We start from the raw sequence: 20,531 nt of genomic DNA, 5'->3' as shown, positions 1-20,531 counted from the left end.
TCAATAAAGTGGGGGATTGGTTACTGAGAATTGGGCCTCCAAGTTTCATTTCTATTGAGCTGCTTGGAGATTTCTTTGGGCCAATCCATTATACTATTCATTCTATGAATGTGACTTAATTTCCCGTCCAAAAAAATATTCTATCTTAATTTGAAAATATTAATATGACGACCAAAAACAAGATATAGTATCAAAAGTTAGAAAAATATATCAAAATATTTTGAAAGTATTAATATTTATATGTAGAAAAAATTGTCCACAAATATTTGTAATAAGTTGTTTGATTACTATTATTATTATTATTTGTAAAAATATTTTGATATTATCTTACTATTACAATAACAGTTATTTTACATGCAATTTTTGTGAACTTTCGACAAATATATTGAAATAAATGGGTAAAAGGTAAACGAAAAGTATTACTTCAATTGACTAAGTAAATAATTGGAGTATTGCAGGCTGAAATTTCCATTTCCTTTGTTCAAAATTTTAACCTAATAACCTGAAACGAATAAACAATTAGTGTAATAAAATTGACCCTAATCCCCATGCGCTGCATCCGGGGGTGACTCTCCTGTCCCCGATTCTTGCGCGCCACACAAACTCTTGTCCAAAGTCAAACAATTCAACTCCTTCACCTTACAGTACAACAAAATACTACTAATGTTCTTCACCGATCTCAAGGTCAATCTTGTAATTGCAGCTGGTAGCATTTGGGGTTTCCCCGTGACACCCCATTATTCCCTCTTCTCTCTCTCTCATCACGTTGCTTTTGTCCTTTTCACAATCCACATCAAACAAAGAATAAACACCCTTGGAAATAGCAATAAAGATAAAATAACAACTTAATCTAATGCTAACTTTACTATATGATTATTTTACCAATGATAGGACATATAGGACTTGCTACTCCAGCTACTCCAATTTTATTCTCACACTTTCATTACTGCTATATATAATTGGACTTGCTCAAGAAGTAGTAGTAGTAAAGTGAGACTCAAAGTCCAAGGTCCACGCTGCATCCACTCCGGGAAATCATACATCATAACCGTCAAAAAGGTGTGGATCCCACAGAGTAGTGTAGACCTACGCGGCAATGATAATAGGTCAATTCGTAGATCTGACTTTCATTAATTAACACACAAAATTTAAATTCAATCAACCTAAGTTAATTAATTAAGTAAATAACATTTAAACCCTACAACAAACACCGTGATAATAAAATCAGCACAACCGTTACTTTAATTAAAATCATTATTATGAGATGCAGATACCGTTGAGCGCTGGTGCAGCGAGTGTGATAAGGCTGAGCAGCAGGGTGACAAGTGTTCCCGAAAGCATCAGCATTGAGCTTCAGCTTCATCGAGAGGAAGAAGATTTGATTAGTAGAGTGGAGTAAGTAACAAGAATTGTTTGCTTACCGCTGTTAACTTAACTGCACACAACTCCAACCATTTCTCTCTTTCTCTCTCTAGAAACTGAAATCGAAGTGATGTAAGAGAGAGAAAGAGAGGGGAAGAATTACGAAGACGAAGACGACGAAGAAGAAAGGTTCTCTCGTTTCTCAGTTCTCACTTCAGAATGCTGCGATTTATTCTGCTATGGATGCTCATTCTTTGCTTTGCACTTACTGCGCGTGCAGCTCAACGAGGTCAGCTTCGCCTTTTTTTTTTCCCTCGCTTGTGAATCTTAATTGAAGTGGAAGAAGAGACACTGATTCGTTAGGATTTTTGAGCATTGAATTTGCTTCTTTTGAATTTCGTTTTTAGATTTTGATTGAGTTCTTGAGTTGTATATCTAGCATTCACGATTGGATAGATAGTTGAATCTGAGGAATGAGGGGGTGACATAGGATTCCATCTTGCGCCTCAGATTTTGGTATATAGAAAAAGATAAATAAAGGCAAAACTATGCAACTTTTTGGGTATTAATCATGTGAGAGATGAGGAATAACTTCAATAAGAAAACGAAAGGAAATTTCGTTGGTACCGTCAAATTAGTCTTTATAACTTGCCATTTTTGCCTTTAGTGAAGGTTTAGTATTTAGTAAATGGATGTTAGAACTTAGAATAGAAGTAGTCGATTGTCCAAACTCTGCAACAAACTAAGTTTTGTTTAACTCCTTTCTTTTCTTTTTTTTCTTTTTAATAAACCTAATAGTTCGCTCTATCATGATCCATGGAACTTGCTTTGTTAATGTTACTTGCATGAACCATTGCATTATTTGATTGATCAACAACTCAATTCCAGTGGATTTGATTTTACAGTTTGTCAGTGTAATTTAATTACAAGCTAAATAGAGAGTCCATGTTGCTGTTTTCTTGGTGAATCTTAGTGTGGACAAAAGTGGCATGATTGCTTGCATATGCCAGTGTATTAGGATTTTCTCGACTTGGTGTGGATATTTTCCACCTTTGATTTGGTTGAAATCTATGTAACTTCATGTTCATTGCAGGGCCATATGTTATGCGCATCAACTGTGGGGCTCGACAAAATGTTCAAACAAAACCAACCACTACCCTTTGGTATAAAGACTTTGGATATACGGGTGGCATACCAGCCAATGCAACTACAACAAGTTACATTACCCCTCCCCTCAAAACACTTCGCTATTTCCCTCTGTCTGAAGGTCCTTCAAATTGTTACAACTTTAATAGAGTACCAAAGGGGCACTACTCAGTGAGGATATTTTTTGGACTAGTTGCACAACCAAGAGCTACCAATGAACCACTATTTGATATCTCTATTCAAGGAACCCAAATATATTCCTTGAAGTCAGGTTGGACTCAACAGGATGATCAAGCTTTTACGGAAGCTCAAGTGTTTTTTATGGATCGGTCAGCCTTAATCTGTTTCCATAGCACAGGTCATGGAGATCCAGCTATCATTTCAATTGAAATTCTTCAAATTGATGACAAAGCTTATGATTTTGGACCACAGTGGAGTCAAGGCATAATCCTTAGAACAGTTAAAAGACTGAGTTGTGGTTTTGGGCAGTCAAAGTTTGGCATAGATTATGGTGCAGATCCCTGGGGAGGGGACAGATTTTGGCAACACATTAAAACGTTTGGTCAGGATTCTGATCAACCTAGATCTGTTGAAACTAGAATCAAACAGGCTTCACATTCACCAAACTTTTATCCAGAAACTCTCTATCGATCGGCGCTTGTTAGTACCAGTAGCCAGCCTGATTTAACATATGCATTGGATGTGGATCCCAACAAAAACTATTCCGTTTGGTTACATTTTGCAGAGATTGATAAGTCCATCAATGCTATAGGTCAAAGGGTCTTTGATATTATAATAAATGATGTTGTTACCTTTGAAAATGTTGATATTGTGAAAATGAGTGGTGCCCAATATACTGCCCTGGTGCTTAACACAACTGTTTCTGTTAATGGGAGGACTCTGACAATAACTTTTAGCCCAAAACATGGAAGTGTTGCCATAATCAATGCCATTGAGATATTTGAGGTTATAGCAGCTGAGTCAAGAACACTATCAGATGAAGGTACAAATGCTGACCCTGACCCTGATTATAGTTGCATATGATTATGGCTAATGTTCATCTTAATAATGTGTGATATTGATTAAAATGTGGTTCATTTTTGGACTAGACTTGAATGTTTCTGTATTGCCTCTTATATGCATTCAGGATTTGTCTTAGGTTTTTCCTTGGCAAGTTAGCAATAACATAACACATAGCTAGGACCTGTATTTTTTAGTGATGCAAAATTATACAGTTCCCTGGTTTCTTTCTTTATTTCTTTTTGGTCTAATTAATCAATAAATCTGAAGTCGTTCAATTTTTTGGGTGTTTTACTAATTCAGATTGCATCATGGAATTGGTTTAGGTCCTATGTGCTGGTACTACCTAATATAAGACACATTGCCAATAATTTATTTTAGTATCTTTCTCATCCTAGTGCTCCTATATTGCTATTGTCATTCTTTGGGTATCTGCTTGTCAGGACATGTTCAAGCTTAGTATTTTTTTATAATGCTATTTCATTTACTTTTCTCCAATTTTATGCACTATTAATAATTGTGAATTTAGTTTATGGTGAATCAAGTCTTTTAAAGTTTTGCTAGTTGATCATTGTTCTTTTATTCTAGTTAAGGCTTTACAAACATTGAAGAAGGCTTTGGGGCTTCCTCCCAGGTTTGGGTGGAATGGTGATCCTTGTGTTCCTCAACAACATCCATGGATTGGAGCAGACTGCCAGCTAAACAAAAGTAGCAGCAAATGGCTCATTGATGGACTGTAATTTCTTATTATCCTTAATCTTAGGTTTTTATTATACATTTTGTTGTGCAGACCATTTAGTGCCATCTTGGCTTAATGGTTACCTGCTTATTCCATGCAGTCTTTTCTTTCTTGTTACAAAACCAAATATCATTTCTTTTTTTCCCCCCTTTACCACATAGCTCCTTAAGTAACAAATTAGAAGCCAATGGTTATAGGTGTCTCTGCTCACAGAAAACTTACAATCAGATCCTGTTAATTTATTTTGGTTTTCAGACAACGTTTTCTTAAATCATTTGGGAAGTTTAAGTTTTGGTTTGCTTTGCTTTGCTTTGGTTTGGTTTATGAAAACATCCTTTCTATGTTCCATTGAATGTCCATATCAACTCCACTCTGCACTTGACAAAGAAGTTTGTACCACTAGGGCATGAAGCCATTATGTTCGTGTTGAAAACTCAAAATGAATATTTAATCTCAATATTATTTGTTATTTCATGCTGTTTCTGTTGATGAACAGTGATCTTGACAATCAAGGTCTAAAGGGCTTCTTGCCAGATGACATATCCAGACTACACAATCTACAAACCCTGTGAGTTATAAGCAGATTATTTTGCGTTTAAGGCAAAGTTATTGTGTACCCTAATATTTATTTCAATACAATTCTTTTTTTAAAAAAGTAACATGTGTAAATATCGGATGTATAAACTATGCAAATTGTACTGGTGACAATTAAATAACAAGTACCGATTGATCTTTGAATAATTTGTCGGACCTTTATATTTTTCCTTACTTTAACTCACAACTTAATAAGAAATAGAAAGAAGTAACAGCATCTCTTCTATTCCTCATGCTTATTTTCTATGTGCACCACAGAAACTTGAGTGGAAACAGCATTCGTGGAGCTATTCCATCTGCACTTGGAAAAGTAACTAGCTTGCAAGTGCTGTAAGAAACTTCTCTGTCCTCCTTCTATTTAACCGTATTTCAGATTTGTTGAGTTGATCCTATTTTCATAGTTCGTAAAACACATGGTACAATTCCAATGTGTGATTCTCATGTTCAGCACTGTTGAGTTGGAAATCAGTAACAGCTCTAATTCTTGTGAATTGAGCAGCAGTTGTTGAGCAATAAAAATGTATAAAATCCATGGGGCAAGATATTCTTTATATGATATATTCATGATGCTGTTTTTTTCCCCCCAATGGTAGTGGATAATCTTTGTCAAGAAATTACTCCCATTTGTAAAAGCTAACCAAGGTTGAAACTAGCCTAAGAGGGTATTAGGGAAGTTGAGGCCATCAGTTGAGTAAATTGAAACTTTGGAATTAGGGAGATCATGGGGATCTTTCAAACATCCCATGAACATTCTATTCTCATTGGCAGTAATACATGCATTGTTTTAATTCTTGTTAGAATTCTAGTCTAGTTAAATCATATTGTTGAAAGGTGGAATGGTTGCTTCCGATATCATGATGATATCATTTATGAATGTAATGTACTTATGCAGTGACCTGTCCTATAACTTTTTCAATGGATCAATTCCAGAAAGCCTTGGACAGCTGACATTGTTACAAAGGCTGTAAGTTTATCTATTTCTTAACAATCCTGTTGATTACACATAAGAAGCAAGAAGTCTATATTAAGATGTCTCCATGCAGGAACCTTAATGGCAACTTCTTGTCTGGAAGGGTCCCAGCAACTCTAGGTGGAAGACTTCTGCACAGAGCTAGTTTCAAGTATGTTATCAATTATTAAACTCTAGAATGAAATTGTAGAATTTTATATGCTATTTCTCCACTTTTGCTTTGTATTTCTTTTCTATGTTGCTAAATCTATGGATCTGGCTGGCTGCAGTTTTACTGATAATGCAGGTCTATGTGGTATACCTGGCTTACGTACATGCGGACCTCACCTTTCTGCGGGTGCTAAAGTTGGTATTGTGTTTGGTGCTTCTTTTGGATTTCTAGTTCTCATTACCTGTTCTGTTTGTTGGTGGAAAAGGCGGCAGAATATCCTCCGAGCTCAGCAAATTGCAGGTAAATAATCTTCCATTTCTTTGGTATACAGTTGTCCTAATAATAAGGTGCGATTATCATTGGACTGACCTTAATCTAGGTACACCATTCAAATTTATAATACCAAGCCTTTATTGAATCAGGAGAATAGTGAAAGCCCCATTGTTATCCTTGCTAAGCATTAAGAAATAAGAAATTATGAGTCTACCATTTTCCTTACAAAGAATTAATACTCTTTGTCTGCTTTTGTAGCAAGGGCAGCTCCATATGCAAAAGCAAGGACCCAGTTCTCTCGTGATATCCAGATGACAAGGCATAATAGTTACGGCAATGCTCACACTGCTGCCGAAAATGGGCCTATCTTGCTCTCATGATAAGACCCCATTATTCTGGTATATCTTTAGACATTTACACTTGCATTGTTCTGTTCTGGCCATGAATTTATTTATTTGTTTATTGTTGAAGAAGAGACACTCCTATTTATGTGGAGATGAATGGCAGGGAGGTCTTATGAACTCTGATGATTATCCAAGAGTTGCTTGAGCCAACAATTCATTCATACAAGCTGAGAACTAATTTGTAAATGAGATTTTTTTTTTTTTTTTGAAGTGTACATTACCGTGTTTACCTCCCCTTTTGTCAGAAAATTTATATAGATTTTCTTTCCCCTATCCCTTAATAGAGGATTTGTAACACGTAGTTCAATTGAAATAGAAAGCATACTGTTCTAACAGAAGTACATATAAGTTAGGTTCAGTTCACGTAATATACCAAATTTTTAGCATTCATGTCTTGCTTTTGTGTTAATGTGCGGATCTATAAAGTACAGAACATATTAAACAAGATTCCAGATATTTGAAAGGCAGCATATATCATGATAGATGGGGTCCTAGACTTGACCAAGTCAATTTCCAATTATTAGGTTCGGTGTACATTGAAAACACAAGCCAACATGAAGTTAACCAAAGTGGTGGGGTTGGGATAGAATTATAGTTTGTTGCTTCAAATTTTTTTATTAAGTTTGAGAGTAATGTAATTTTTACTGTATGAATAGATTTTGATTATATATATTTGTATTTTGATTGAATAATTTAGATTTATGAGAACGATTTATTTTTCTTGACAATTCATTGCATTATAATATAATTTATAATGGAAATATTAATTTTAAGTATACAGTTTAAATAATTACAAATTATAATTTAAAATTTAATTATTTTATCAATTTTTATAATCGTATCAAATTTTAATTATTCTTTATATTAAATAAAGAATTTAAATATTTGTAAAAAGTATAAAACACTTTTAGAATAATTATTTTTGTATTTGATATAAATTTAATTATAAAATATTCTAGCAGCGAATATTCTAGTTATGAATTTGAATTTTTACTTTAGAGGATAAAGTATAATCTCTTATTCTTGAATATTTTTTCTCTGATATTACATTTTACCCTCTCAAAATAAAATTTAAAATTTAGAGGATTTAAATCTTTTAGTTATATTGCATTTTTTAAAAAAATTCAATAAAATTTTTATCTAGAATAAGGATATCTACTTGAGGAGTTGGTGTGTTGGGTATATTATCTCATAATTAAATATGTAATTTACTAAAATACCCATGATCCGGTCCCATCGGAGGCAGATGTAAGCAAGACAGTTGTAGTTAGACATAACGAAGTAAACGTAAAACAGTAACAAAGACCACCCTAACTCAACAGAGCAAACAAAAGGGGAATAAATAAAAAGTTGCCGTCCTGTGCTGGTGATAGACCAAACAAAGTGAAACCAATGCACAAATAGAATTTTAATTTTTAATTAGAAAAGAAAATGTCACATCTACGTGAAGAGACGTATAAAGGAAATCCACCAAAGACCAAGACGAGACGAGTGTGGTGTGTTGACAACTAACTTGATGCCATTTCTTATCAATTGTGAATATTCATCAATATATGTAAGTAAATAAAAAGCAGGGAAAGAATAATAAACAAAAGAAATAAAAATCAAGACTATAAAATTTTAAATTTTTTAGTTTTTATTTTATTTTTATACTGTAATGTATCTGATAATTTAAAATTTTAAAAGTTAATAACTAATAAACAAAAACAAATAAAAATCAAGAGTAAAGTAATCTTGCAAAAAATGAAATTATAATTAATTTTCAAAGGTTGTATTTGATAGTATTCACGTGATCATTATTGCATCCGTATGTGTAGGCATGTAATGTATACAGAGTGCGGGCTGTGGGTGTGGGGGGAGTCTGCTATTAGCAGCTGCCTGCTGCCCCTGCTGCCTGCTGTAGTCACTCTCTCTGATATCTGATTTCCGATTCCCCACTTTACCACCACACCCACCCACCCACACGCTTTCCAAATCTCTCCTTTCTTCCAAGATAAATAAATTCAAAGTGGAGAGAGACCAACATAGTCAAACACGCCAACCAGACTAGCCCATGTTGTTGGTGTGTGTGGCCCAACTCCACCTGTTCCCTCCCACTCAGACACTCCCCCCTTCCACGTGCGCCTCTCTGTCACCCCCTCCAATCCCACTTTCACACCTCATCCACTGTACCCTTCTCTTCCATCTTCATCACTTCTTTTGTCAACTCAAATTCCCATAAACCCCCTCCTTTCTTTATTACCCCATTCTCCAACAATATTAACTTCCCAATCCCACATCACATTAATTCATTAAACACAACTTTGAATCAAAGTTAAATCTTAACTTAAATATGAGGCGCCGCTCAGGGTCAGGCACAGCCGTACGAACATCAGCAGTAGGGCTGACGTCACTCACGGAACCCCAGTCACACGTCTCATCACCCGGCGGCTCTCTCCGCGGGGCCCACCCTATCTTCAATCACAGCCCTGCGATCCCACACATCAACCATCAACGGCTCATATAAAAAACTAGCCATTTTATCCAAATCCAAAACTTGCATTATTACGGTGTATATAACCAGACCATAATAGTAAAAAAGAAAAGGGAGGGGGGTCGTGCCGGCTAGCCGTCGATTACGGGAGCCGTAAGCGGGTCCCTCCACTCTCACGCTATCTTCTTTCTTCTCTTCTCGAGTTTTGGTTTTGTTATTCACACTTTTCAAATGGCATCTTCTTCTTCTTCTTCAGCTTCTCGTGAGGGACACTACAGAGGGGTTAGGAAGAGGCCATGGGGACGTTACGCTGCTGAGATACGCGATCCTTGGAAGAAGACACGTGTATGGCTTGGTACATTCGATACTCCTGAAGAAGCCGCCCTAGCTTACGACGGTGCCGCGCGTTCTCTCCGTGGTGCTAAGGCCAAGACTAACTTCCCCCCGGCTCCGGTCGCCGCCGCCGGAGGAATCTGTCTCGACCTCAACGTTAACGCTCCTAACTCTGATCATCATCGCTGGCCCTCCGTACCGGTTCGCGCCGGCGTTGGCGGTGGTGGAATCTTCGGCGAGTTTCTCCACACTCGCGTTCTCAGGGACGTTGATCTGGCTCATCAACCGCATCAGCCGCCTCCGCCGCATCCGATTCATCATGCGGCGGTGTTAGCAGCTAATCACCACAGACGCGGCGAGGTGACAGTAGCGGTTGCCGGAGGAGGAGTGGAGCAGGTGGCGGGGAGCAGTCCAACGGCGTCGTATCTAGGGCTTGTTCGGCGCGGGATCCCGATCGATCTGAACGAGCCTCCACCTTTGTGGCTTTGAAGGTTGAATAGTAGTGACTAGTGAGATCTTGTTTTGTAGACGCTAAACGACGTAGTTTTATGCTCCGTATGCGTATTCCTCCCTTGTGATATCTACCTTCTTTTGTTTATTATGCTTATTAGTACGTAGTTTAATTATAACCATGGTTGAGGCTTTGAGGGAGCAGTAGCAGTATTAGTAGTAGTATCTGTGTGCTTTCTTTGTTAATCTAACATTTACATCTATCACATGGAAATGAAAGCTTCATGTTGTATATACACTTATATTTGCACTACTTAATTACATTCAGCTTCAAAATTATTATATTATATGGGTGGTCACGAATGATATTGGAAATAACGGAATTAATTAGGTGCTTTGTGTTGATTGTTGAATATGGTTGGGCGGCGTGGTAGGCAACCGTTGCATTGGAGATTGGATTCACGCGCCATCTGCGAGAGAGTGGAAGTGAGTGAGGAAGCGAGCGTGTGGGTATGCGCTTCTTTTCTTTTATGCTCAGACATCTGCATCTTATCATTTTATCTCCCGCTTCTACCACCAATTCTTGTTCAAAAGCGCGTGCTGCGTTTGCAAACTGCAACATAAACCATGCTTTAACCACATGATCTACAGTTAATATAACAAAATTGATTAAATGCGTTTCTTTTTCTTTCTTATTAGTAATTAGTAAGGCACGCAATATGAATGTGTTATTCGCCACGAAAGTATAGTCGTCTAAAACTTTTGTTCTTCCCGAAAGGGAAATGTGTTTAACTCTTTTTAGTTTTTGGATTAAATGTAATAATCTTATGGCAACTTCAAAATAATTTAGACGTACTTAAGGCACTGACTAACTTAGCACCTTCCTTTATTTAACAATAAAGAATCGTTGTGTACAATTTTTTAGTTGAATATACAATTTACTGACTTTTTTAATTTTTAGGTTACAATCAAGTAATTTTCTGTGCTTTAAAATAACATGTCAGAGACGCAGGCCCGTGTTTTACAGATTCAATAGAAAAAAATGAACTGTTCTAGTTTATACCTTTTTTTTCTCTGATATATTTCAAATTATATATACCATAAGCGTGGGGTTGGACAATTTTCCTGTATTGGGGAAACAAACTATCTCAATTTATTCAATGAACGATGCATATTCAAATTATAAATCGTTCCTTGATAATACTACATATTTATTGGGAAATGCTAATCTAACAACTGCAAAGAGAAAAAATAGTAAAAAGATATTTATTAAAAATATTTTTTTAAAATAAATAACTTTCTTATCATTTTATCTAATTATCAAAATAGCATCTTTTTATATATTAAAACATATTATATTTATAGCTAGATTCATTTATATTAGATACATTAAAATTTTAACATTAAAACAATATTCATGTGAATTATAAAATTAAAAGAGTAGGTGGCTAATACTATCTTATGGTTAATTAATACTGAGACAGTAGGCAGGTACTGTATCGGGATAGTGTAACCTCGTTTGTTTCGTTGAAATAATTATTTTGACGGCACATGGCATGGTGGCTGAGACTGAGAGTAATAACGTGCGGGCGGATGGGCCCACTTTTCATATATCTAACTACCTAACATCCACGATTTGGATAAGCAGCAAAATTGTAATTCATTTAATTTAATTTAATCTTACAAAATGTGAGTTTAATTAAGAGCTGTGACGCTGAATTCTGTTTGGGCAATCAAGCTTCTCAAATCATGTGTGGATAGAAGAGGTCAATGAAAAAATTTGTACTTCGGCCTATTTAGACATATTAGGTATATACAAATTAATAAATATTTTTAAATTATATTTTTAAAAAATATATAATTATTTAATATTAACTAGTTATGAATTATTTACTTATACTTTTTTAATATATATCCTTTAGAAAAAAGATTTTTTTAGTTTTCTACAGCTAATTCTATTTCTATTCATGTAATGCTTCATTTTGTCCCAATATTTATATTTTTTTTAAGAAAAATGAACAGCAAAGCAAATAGTCCAAGCTTTTTTGTATTATACTAATCAATTAAATGAATATTATTAGAAAAAAAATGCAATAATGGTTCTGGTAATTGATAAGATTATGTCCTCTGTTGATGGATGGGGATATTACTACGTGAATTGGATTAGCATTTATGGATTTCTGTATAGATTTGACGGAAGAGACAACTGATTATATTTTTAATAATAGCATTGATTGTTCCTTCTTATAGTTTCACATGCATTAGGGATTTCATAACTTTTTCTTATTTGCTTTAATTATATTTTTTATGAATATATTTCACTAATTAAAAATTAAAGGGTCAATATTTGATAATTAAGATTTTTTTGTAAATTACGAGATGATAATTAAGAATTTAATTATAATAATTCTGTTATAGCTAACAAAAAGTAACAACTCTAAGATTAAGTAATTTTTAAAAATATAATAAAAATAGAAAAGTAATTTTTATCTTCAACAAATTTAAACTGAATTTTTGTTATTTATTTAATAATAATTCGAGGTGCGTGTGTTTGTGTGATGTTTAGTTGAGTATATATAGAATGTAGTATCATATGATAATAATGTAACTACTGCAATGCAGTTATCCTAACCTAGATCTAGTTCTCGTCGAGGCGCTGGATCTAGTATAATAATTAGTAGTGCAAGTCATAAATGCTTATTATAATACTTTGCGTTAGATAGAGCAATATAATTATAAAACAAGTGATGCTTTCTACGGTAGGTTGGGGGAAGCTAAGGGATTAAGTTGAATTTATTATGCAAGGGTAAGATACTAAGATTTGGTTTGACAAAGATAGCATCTGCTTCTATATTTAATAAATAAAAAAAATTGTGTGTTTGGTTTAATCAGTTTTAAAAAATTTAAAAGTATTTTTGAAAGTATTTAAAATAAATTATTTTAAATAAATTTATATTTATAAAAATTAAAAGTTTAATATAATTTTATTTATTAATAAATATTAATTTTATTATATTATATCTATTATGATTTTTTAAATCTTTTAAAATTATTTTATTAAATATCATTATTATTTGTATTTATTAAAAAAATTTAATTTAATTTACTGATTATTGTGCCAAAAATTTAGTACAACTAGTCGATGTGGAAAAGAATTCGAGCGTTAGGTTGAAAATTATATATGCATAAAGTATACTATGATTAAAAAAAATAAAAATGAGTTAGGTTTGATGATTAAGTTACCTTGTGTTTAGTGTGCAAATTTATTTAAAATTCAAGATTATTTGAGATTTAAAACTACTTAAAATTGAAGACTACTTAAAAAGCAAGTTTATTTGAAATCTAAAATTATATCAAATAGCTTTAGATTTTTTTCTCTCTATAATAAGTAGGATTAGTTTCAATAAGCTAAGGAAGCTTTCATTTATTTATACACTTATTCACTCTAAAAATTTTTAGTCACACTGACATACTAAAACATGAGTCACGAATTTACATAAGTATTAAAAGATTCTATTTACTCTTAGTAATGTCAATTATGTTATTTTTGTTATTTAAATTTTGTTATTTTTATTTAAGTATTTATCAATTTTTGCATATTTTGATACAAGTCTTGTCATATTTAATTTTGTATTTTTTTGTACATATTTTTTTATTTTTTACTTTCTATAATTATTTATTTATTTGATTGATTTTACACTTCTATTAAATACAATCTTTAAATCTTAAAAGTAACTCGCAAAAAAAATCGTATTTACTTTATGAATTAAAATCTTAATACAAGTTTAGTTTACCTTTTTATTCAGGTAAAAAAAGCAAAATTCAGGCGAAATACTTCTATTATATTTTTTTAAAAATTAATAAATTATTTTCGAAAAAAAAAAACTAAGCAGATGCTGTCTGTGATATTAGTGGTATTATGTATTACTCTATTTATTATTTATTATTATGGCAAGAATGTGAGGGACTTGAGGGACTTCAAAGGCTCAGCTGTCAGAAAACAGAAAACCATATATATTATTATTTCTTTCTTTTTTAATTTATGAGTACACAGTTTGAGTGACAAAAAGACGCAACACTACGAGAGCGTAAACCACCCACTGCCCACACGCAAAGCCCCATAACACTGTTGCTGCTCATAACTCATTCATTTTTGCATTACTTAATTATTAATTATATCTACCCTATAACTAAAAAATAGTTTCATAATTTCTAAAAATCTATAAATATGTGCGAGTGCATTATTAGAATTAATAAGCACACCATTTTACTCTACTAGCTAAATTGTTTTGAGTTATTTACTTTTGTTTGGAAGAGAATAAATATTTTGAAGGGAAAACGTGAGGAGAGAGGGAAAGTAGGAGGCATGATGTTTGATGACATAAACACTGCACCAGTCGGCCGTCATTTCAAAACTCCATTATCAAGAAAATGTGTTGTATGTGGCATCTCATCTCATCTGAGTGATTTGACCAGCCAGCCAGCCAGCATTCTTGTTCAATGCTCTGTGGACCCCACTCTTTCAAATGACACGGGAGGGCCCACAATGGGGGCTCTAACCCTCTGACGTGGCCCCCATCTGTCGTCACGCTCCTCCATACACATCATTTCCACACGCAACGCCAACACTCCACTCTCAACTCTCAACTCTCAACATACATCTCTCCCCACCTTTATCTTTAAATTATTATTTAATTATAAATTTTGTAAAAAAATAATTGTATATGAATATCAATATTTATCTTATTTTTTATTTTATAAATTATTTTTTTTAAATATATGTTTATTGTGGTTAATTCTTTTTGTTATTTTTTGTTCAAAATTAAAAGTGAAATTTAAATTTGTGATTTCTAAATAAATATAAAAAAATTATATTATTTGAATTATAATTCGTTGGTTTTTTTTGTCATTTTCACTTATATAAAAAAATGTTGGCATATAAAATATTTTGTACAATAATTTAATTAAATATATTATGGTGAAAACTCAGATGCAGTCGACTTCACTTGAAGTTGATAACTGAAAGTCATTAGATAGTTTAACTGATTTGACTAAATTTTCATCTAACGGCTTTTAACTATCAACTTCACGCGACTGCACCTGAGTTTCCATATATATATATATATATATAGTTAGTATGAAACTAATTTTTTTTGCGTAATAATATATGATTAGATGAATCTGTCAATTTTTTTTTTAAATTTTATCTTGTGCATAAAAATTAAATTTTATTTTAAAATGTAATTAGAATTTTTATATAGGCTTACAAGTTATCAAATATCACATGTCAAAGGTACAGGGAATTTATTAGTTGTATATGAATGGGAGAGGCACCAACAGAAATTTGTAATTTAGTCCAATTTGATGCTCTGGACTATGTGATTAATTAAATAACAATTTGTTCTTAAAAAAAAGTTAAACTAAATATAGCAAGGCAGAAAAACAAAAATGTTAGCTAGGAAAAGGTTATGTAGGTGTGTTGGTTGTTTCTTTCGGCGTCGTGGGCGTTGGTGTTGTTTCAACTTTTAATTACTTGTCTTACGTGGGTGGATGGCGCCGTTTGCCATACATCATTACCATTGACTGCGGCGGCACATATTATTCAAATAGTATCATTCATGCATGATGCATGCATGTCATATCATGTGTGTATGCACATGGATGGATCCATCATCCAATAACAAGTGAGGTTTGGGCTTCTAACTGGTCCTACATATATTAAGCCTTCTTTCTTTGTTTGTTGCCACCACTCCCTCCAATCAATGAAACATTCAACTAACGGAGCCTTTTTCCCTCTGCTTCCTTCGCTTGTCACTTTCTTCTTTTCAATTCTTCTCGCACTAATCTATCTTTACCTAATTTTTATCATCAATTCTACTATTACCATTTATATTCAAAATTTAAATAGAATATATGTATTAAAAATATGTATATGAATGTAACAATTTGGTGCACAAGTTATATGTATATATATATATATATCCTCTGGTTTTCACTAATATAAAAGTAAAGCCGCCGCGGCCAATGAGGGTGGTGAATAATGCAAAGTGAAAAAAAAAAAATCTTAATTGGATAGAGACAATAATCCAACACGTAGATTTCAAGGCCCCACCCATACTCCAATTTCTACAGGATCTTCAAACAAAGTGAAAGTATATGCAAATTCAATAAAGTAGTTGATAACTTTGTTCTGACCTAACGCCAGCATTCAGTAGATATTTGTTCATAGTTTAAGCAATATTGTTGTACACATCACCGAACCTCCCTTTAAAATTTGAGCTTCATAAATTCATGATCACTTTACTTCTATTAAAGTGCTAGTTACATTCGTTTGTAACCGGGATAATTACTAAACATATCTTTAAAACACGTTACCATAAAAGAGGTAGATAACCAACGATTCAAAGAATAATTAGAATGATCTCATGTACATGGGTCTTTATGTTCATGATGGATGTAGCTATTCATGTGATTAACCAACTATCCATATCTATTGTTTGTTTTCACTGTGTAACGGGGAACCATCCATGTGTAGGTCTATTTGCAAATTGCAATGCTCCAATTTTTTTTTTTTTGGTTTATCCAAACGGTATCCCCCAATCCGATAGGTTAAGGACTAATTCGTCGCAGATCTGAACTCTATTTAAGGATCTGCCGCTGGCCAATGAATTGCTGCATGCACAAGATAGGGTTCGAACTCCCGACCCTTGCTTAAACCGGCCAATGAGTTGCTATAATTGCCCACGAATTCAAAAGGTAGTTTGTTTGACGGGCCACTCTAAGCTCCTCGTATTCTTCTTTTATCTCACAAGTCATTCTTTTATAACTCATGTAGTTCAACAGAAATTTCTAAAATATCCTTTAAAAAATCAACTTACAGAATCATCCATTCTTCTTTCGTTGCTCCTTTAACTTGAATTCCTCCTTTCTTTTTGCCTTTTTCTTTTTATTGGATTTGGAAGAAAAGATCGAGTAAAAGTTCAATTATAATAATTAATAGAAAAACACCCAAAGACCAACAAAATTTATTATTTTTGAAATATAACAACATACTTTTAGCCAATATTTTATTTTTAAACATTGATGGCTAACTGCTGACCAAAAACAACAAATTCTCCTGGCTCTTTAACATTCTTCATAACAATGGCAAAGGTACATGATTGCCACTTGACAGCCCAAAGAGCCATACTTTCAGGAAATTGTTGAATTATTATAAAATATAAGAACAAAAGCTAATCACATTAATGATAATGCTACTTTGCACAGTCCCATTTTCAGTGCAAAGCAATTGAGTATAAATCTAATTCTCCGAACAAATCTAAATTATTCAGTGCCATCAAAAGATCTACACAATTGCTGGAGTACTTTACTGGCACCAAGTAAGGGGATTTTTTTTCTAAAGTTTTGTCTCGACAAGTACTGGTAATATAATTGCTACAAACAATATGTGCAAACTCATGAACAGAAGCAACTTGCTAAGAGTTTTCTGAGTCACTTGAACCAGCGCGAGCATCTAGATTCAATTCGTCCCCAGCATCATGAGCAATCCTCCATCTATTATATGCAATAACAGATATCAGCCAAATCAGAGTTGAAGTTATCAGAAACAAAACTTTTATTTGATCTATACCTCTCGAGCACACTTTTGCCTTCCTTGAATCTTTGATTTTTATCATGCGCAACCACCTGAAGAAATCCAAACTAGTTATTAATCAACATTGAACTGAGATCATCAAAGTGATGCTGATTGTGTCATATAATCATACAGTATGCAGAAAAGTTGATTGAATTATCTCCTCAAATATTTATTGGTTAAATTTTTCACTACACTGTATTATCTCATTGACTTCAATTCTGCTCTGTTAAACTGACCATTTGTATGGAAGAAGAGGAAAGCTGAGGTGCAAAGGTAAAACTCACATATTTCCATCCGAGAAGTTGTCCACAGCAGCAACAAAATATGTCTTCAACAGTGTGCCAGCCAGACATCATCATTCTCTCCTCCTGAGGCCCGAGAGTTATATTCACCCTAACCGAAGCCAGAATTATAATCAAAGACATCACAGGTACAAAATAATCATTTAGCAATATGCTAGATACACATTAGCAAGGGAGAAAGGATACTATTGAATTACTATAGCTCATCGAATTTCTCATACAACCTTCATCAGGAACAAGAGACATATGAGGGTTACTAAATAATATCACAACTTATTATTTGCAGGCAAAGTGGGGTGATGTGTGGGCCATAAGAAAAACCCCAAATTTAATATGATCCAAGAATAGATGACTACAGGTTTTCCTTCAGGAAGACTAGGAGGTTTTGTTAACATAAGGTGTAAATTAAACAGAAAATAGCATTTTTATATTTGAAAATGGTCAATATTCAGACAAAGTAATTAGCACCCTATTGAGGATGCTGAGTCATTATTCAACTAATATGATAATGTTTTCTATATAACAGACAAAATCAAAAGGATCCACTCCATTCAACCAGGTGGATAGAGGAATAGATGCCCTTTGGTGATTCAGGGGGAAACTATCAACCTGGTCCAATGCAAAAAGCTTAACAGAAATAAAAGAGATATATGTAACTAAGATTACAGAAAGGAAGAAATGGGAGAGGGGGGAGTTAGGGAAGAACTTACACATTGCTAAATAGGTATGCCCTCCCTCGAAGGCAAGTGAAGGACTGATCATCAAAGGAGGAGAAAACAAGAAACAAAAAAAAGAAAAAGGGGAGTTAGGTTACTCGGGTTTGTTAAAAACTTGAAATACTCACAAAAAAGGTAACTACAATTTCAAAACACAAAATAAACGGTAGCAAGTTATGGTAACTATCAAGAACAAAGCAGACATTACACAGAAGGCAAAAGCTAGTCAACATGAATGAAACTCCAGGTCCTTGTTGCAAGATGAGTGCAATGCAAGGAATGTTATTGAATTGTGAAATTCCCTTCAACCTTAATCAGTTAGACCAAGGGCTGAATAAATCCAGCACAGAATCAAACTTTGCTCGTTGCAGAAAGTGCAATGCAAGGAATGTTATTTTTATTGTGAAATTCCCTTCCACTTTAATCAGGTTGGACCAAGGGTTGCATAAATCCAGCGCAGAATCAAACTTTGAAAATGACTCAGCCTGAGTAAGAACTCGTGTAAAATATACACACAATTGCATCTCATTTTCAGAAAGCACACCAGGCATCGGTTATACAACACTTTGATAACCTATCACATCTATAAGTTGTACAAATTTTCAGCAGAGGACATATTCTTATGCACAGGGAAGTGCCAAGGATAACAATGATATGATGATCTGTAGCAACTACGACTACAGAATACTAAAATTTTAGAAAAGGGCATGTTCTAAATGGAAGTCAGATAGATGGGGTGCTCAATATGCAATGAGAGAGCAATTACAGCTGCATTACCCATTGGTTTCAGTGATCCACATTCCATATGATATGACATATGCTGTTATCGAATTTGATCAATCTTTTTATCATTGAAAACATAAACGATAAACAATCAACTACTACTCGTAGAACATACACAACTGAATAATCTCCTAAACAATTATGTTCCACGAGTTCAATCAATGAGTCTCTACAAAATTCAGTCTTTCCCCAAATTAAATTCATCATCTGAAATCCCATAACAACGATCACGAAAAAATTTCAATTTTTTTTCAAATAATTCAAATAAGAAATAGTAAGACCAGGGAAAAGGGGGGGGGGGGGGGGATTAAATTAAGAAAAGGAAGAGAGTACCCGAGAGAGAACGTCGTCAGAGAGAGCAAGAGGGGTATCGCAGAATCTGCATCTGTAAGCCCTGCCTTGCAATTCGAGAAGAAAAACCCTACCCATGTACCCTAATTCAAACCCTAACCCCCCAAGGTGGTGGTTGTTGCTCTCTCGAACCCAAAGTCACAGTCTTCTCTGTTCTGTTTGCGGAATCAGGAAGGTGGCACTTCATACCATGCTACGGGCAACCGGAAATGCAGGTTCCTTTTTTTTTCCTGTACAAATGCAAAAGAAAAAATTGAAAAGCAAAATGATGATTGATTTGGTCTCACTTTAATGAGATCTCTTATGTATATACAAGTGTTTTGACGCATAAATTTATACAAATTAATCCTAACTCAACAAAATATATTTGAAAAAGTATATAAAATCAACTCTTAATCAGTCAAAAATAAAACAACTTAATTAATTATAATTATATTAATAATTAATTTTAAATTTTTTAAATTTAAAATTTAAAAAATTTAAAATTGATTAACTAAACCTAATTAAAAACTTATAAAAATTTTTCTCTTTTCTCTTACATTAACCTACTCACCTCCAACAATCACACACAAATTCCTCTCTCTCACTATCAGGTCCTCTCTGCCTCTCCACCGCAACCTACTTCTCTTCTGACACCGCTCTAAACAAGAATTAAAATATCAGATTTCAACCCACAAGCGGATTTTAACTTTAGTTGACAACACTAGAACTCTGCACTTATTGGGTACTATCTTTCGATTCTTCTGCAATGGAGCGATCACAATCTTGAATGAGTTTGGTGAATTTGGAATCGTCGGAGCAAAAGAAGCACCGGTTTGGAGTGCTACC

The 20,531-nt window shown here is 33.8% G+C and overlaps 3 protein-coding genes across 5 annotated transcripts; 2 read left to right on the top strand and 1 right to left on the bottom strand.

The window, feature by feature from the left end:
* The first annotated feature begins 1,217 nt into the window (after positions 1–1,217).
* On the top strand, positions 1,218–7,027 carry LOC130956136 (receptor-like protein 4). 3 transcript variants are annotated; one of them, XM_057883174.1, is made up of 10 exons: positions 1,218–1,651; positions 2,456–3,511; positions 4,117–4,264; positions 4,764–4,835; positions 5,120–5,191; positions 5,754–5,825; positions 5,905–5,982; positions 6,101–6,282; positions 6,514–6,653; positions 6,763–7,027. In XM_057883174.1, the coding sequence occupies exons 1-9, from the start codon at positions 1,582–1,584 to the stop codon at positions 6,633–6,635; spliced, it is 1,872 nt and encodes a 623-aa protein (XP_057739157.1). In that variant the 5' UTR covers positions 1,218–1,581; the 3' UTR covers positions 6,636–6,653; positions 6,763–7,027. The 3 variants fall into 3 exon arrangements, with proteins under 3 accessions (XP_057739157.1, XP_057739156.1, XP_057739155.1); XM_057883173.1 differs by having other exon boundaries at positions 6,727–7,027; XM_057883172.1 differs by having other exon boundaries at positions 6,514–7,027.
* A 1,909-nt stretch (positions 7,028–8,936) lies between these two features.
* LOC130954096 (ethylene-responsive transcription factor 12) lies at positions 8,937–10,261 on the top strand. The gene has a single exon (XM_057880836.1). The coding sequence runs from the start codon at positions 9,364–9,366 to the stop codon at positions 9,952–9,954; it is 591 nt and encodes a 196-aa protein (XP_057736819.1). The 5' UTR covers positions 8,937–9,363; the 3' UTR covers positions 9,955–10,261.
* Positions 10,262–17,104: 6,843 nt separating this feature from the next.
* LOC130955971 (protein yippee-like At5g53940) lies at positions 17,105–19,982 on the bottom strand. The gene is made up of 5 exons (XM_057882988.1): positions 19,686–19,982; positions 18,564–18,607; positions 17,836–17,944; positions 17,546–17,601; positions 17,105–17,469 (listed from the first exon to the last, which is right to left on the bottom strand). The coding sequence occupies exons 1-5, from the start codon at positions 19,779–19,781 to the stop codon at positions 17,391–17,393; spliced, it is 384 nt and encodes a 127-aa protein (XP_057738971.1). The 5' UTR covers positions 19,782–19,982; the 3' UTR covers positions 17,105–17,390.
* Positions 19,983–20,531: the final 549 nt, after the last annotated feature.

Source organism: Arachis stenosperma, chromosome 10 (genome assembly GCF_014773155.1).
Source record: "Arachis stenosperma cultivar V10309 chromosome 10, arast.V10309.gnm1.PFL2, whole genome shotgun sequence".
NCBI lineage: Eukaryota > Viridiplantae > Streptophyta > Magnoliopsida > Fabales > Fabaceae > Arachis > Arachis stenosperma.
The sequence above is the reverse complement of the archived record's forward strand: the minus strand, read 5'-3'. Positions and strand labels throughout refer to the sequence as shown.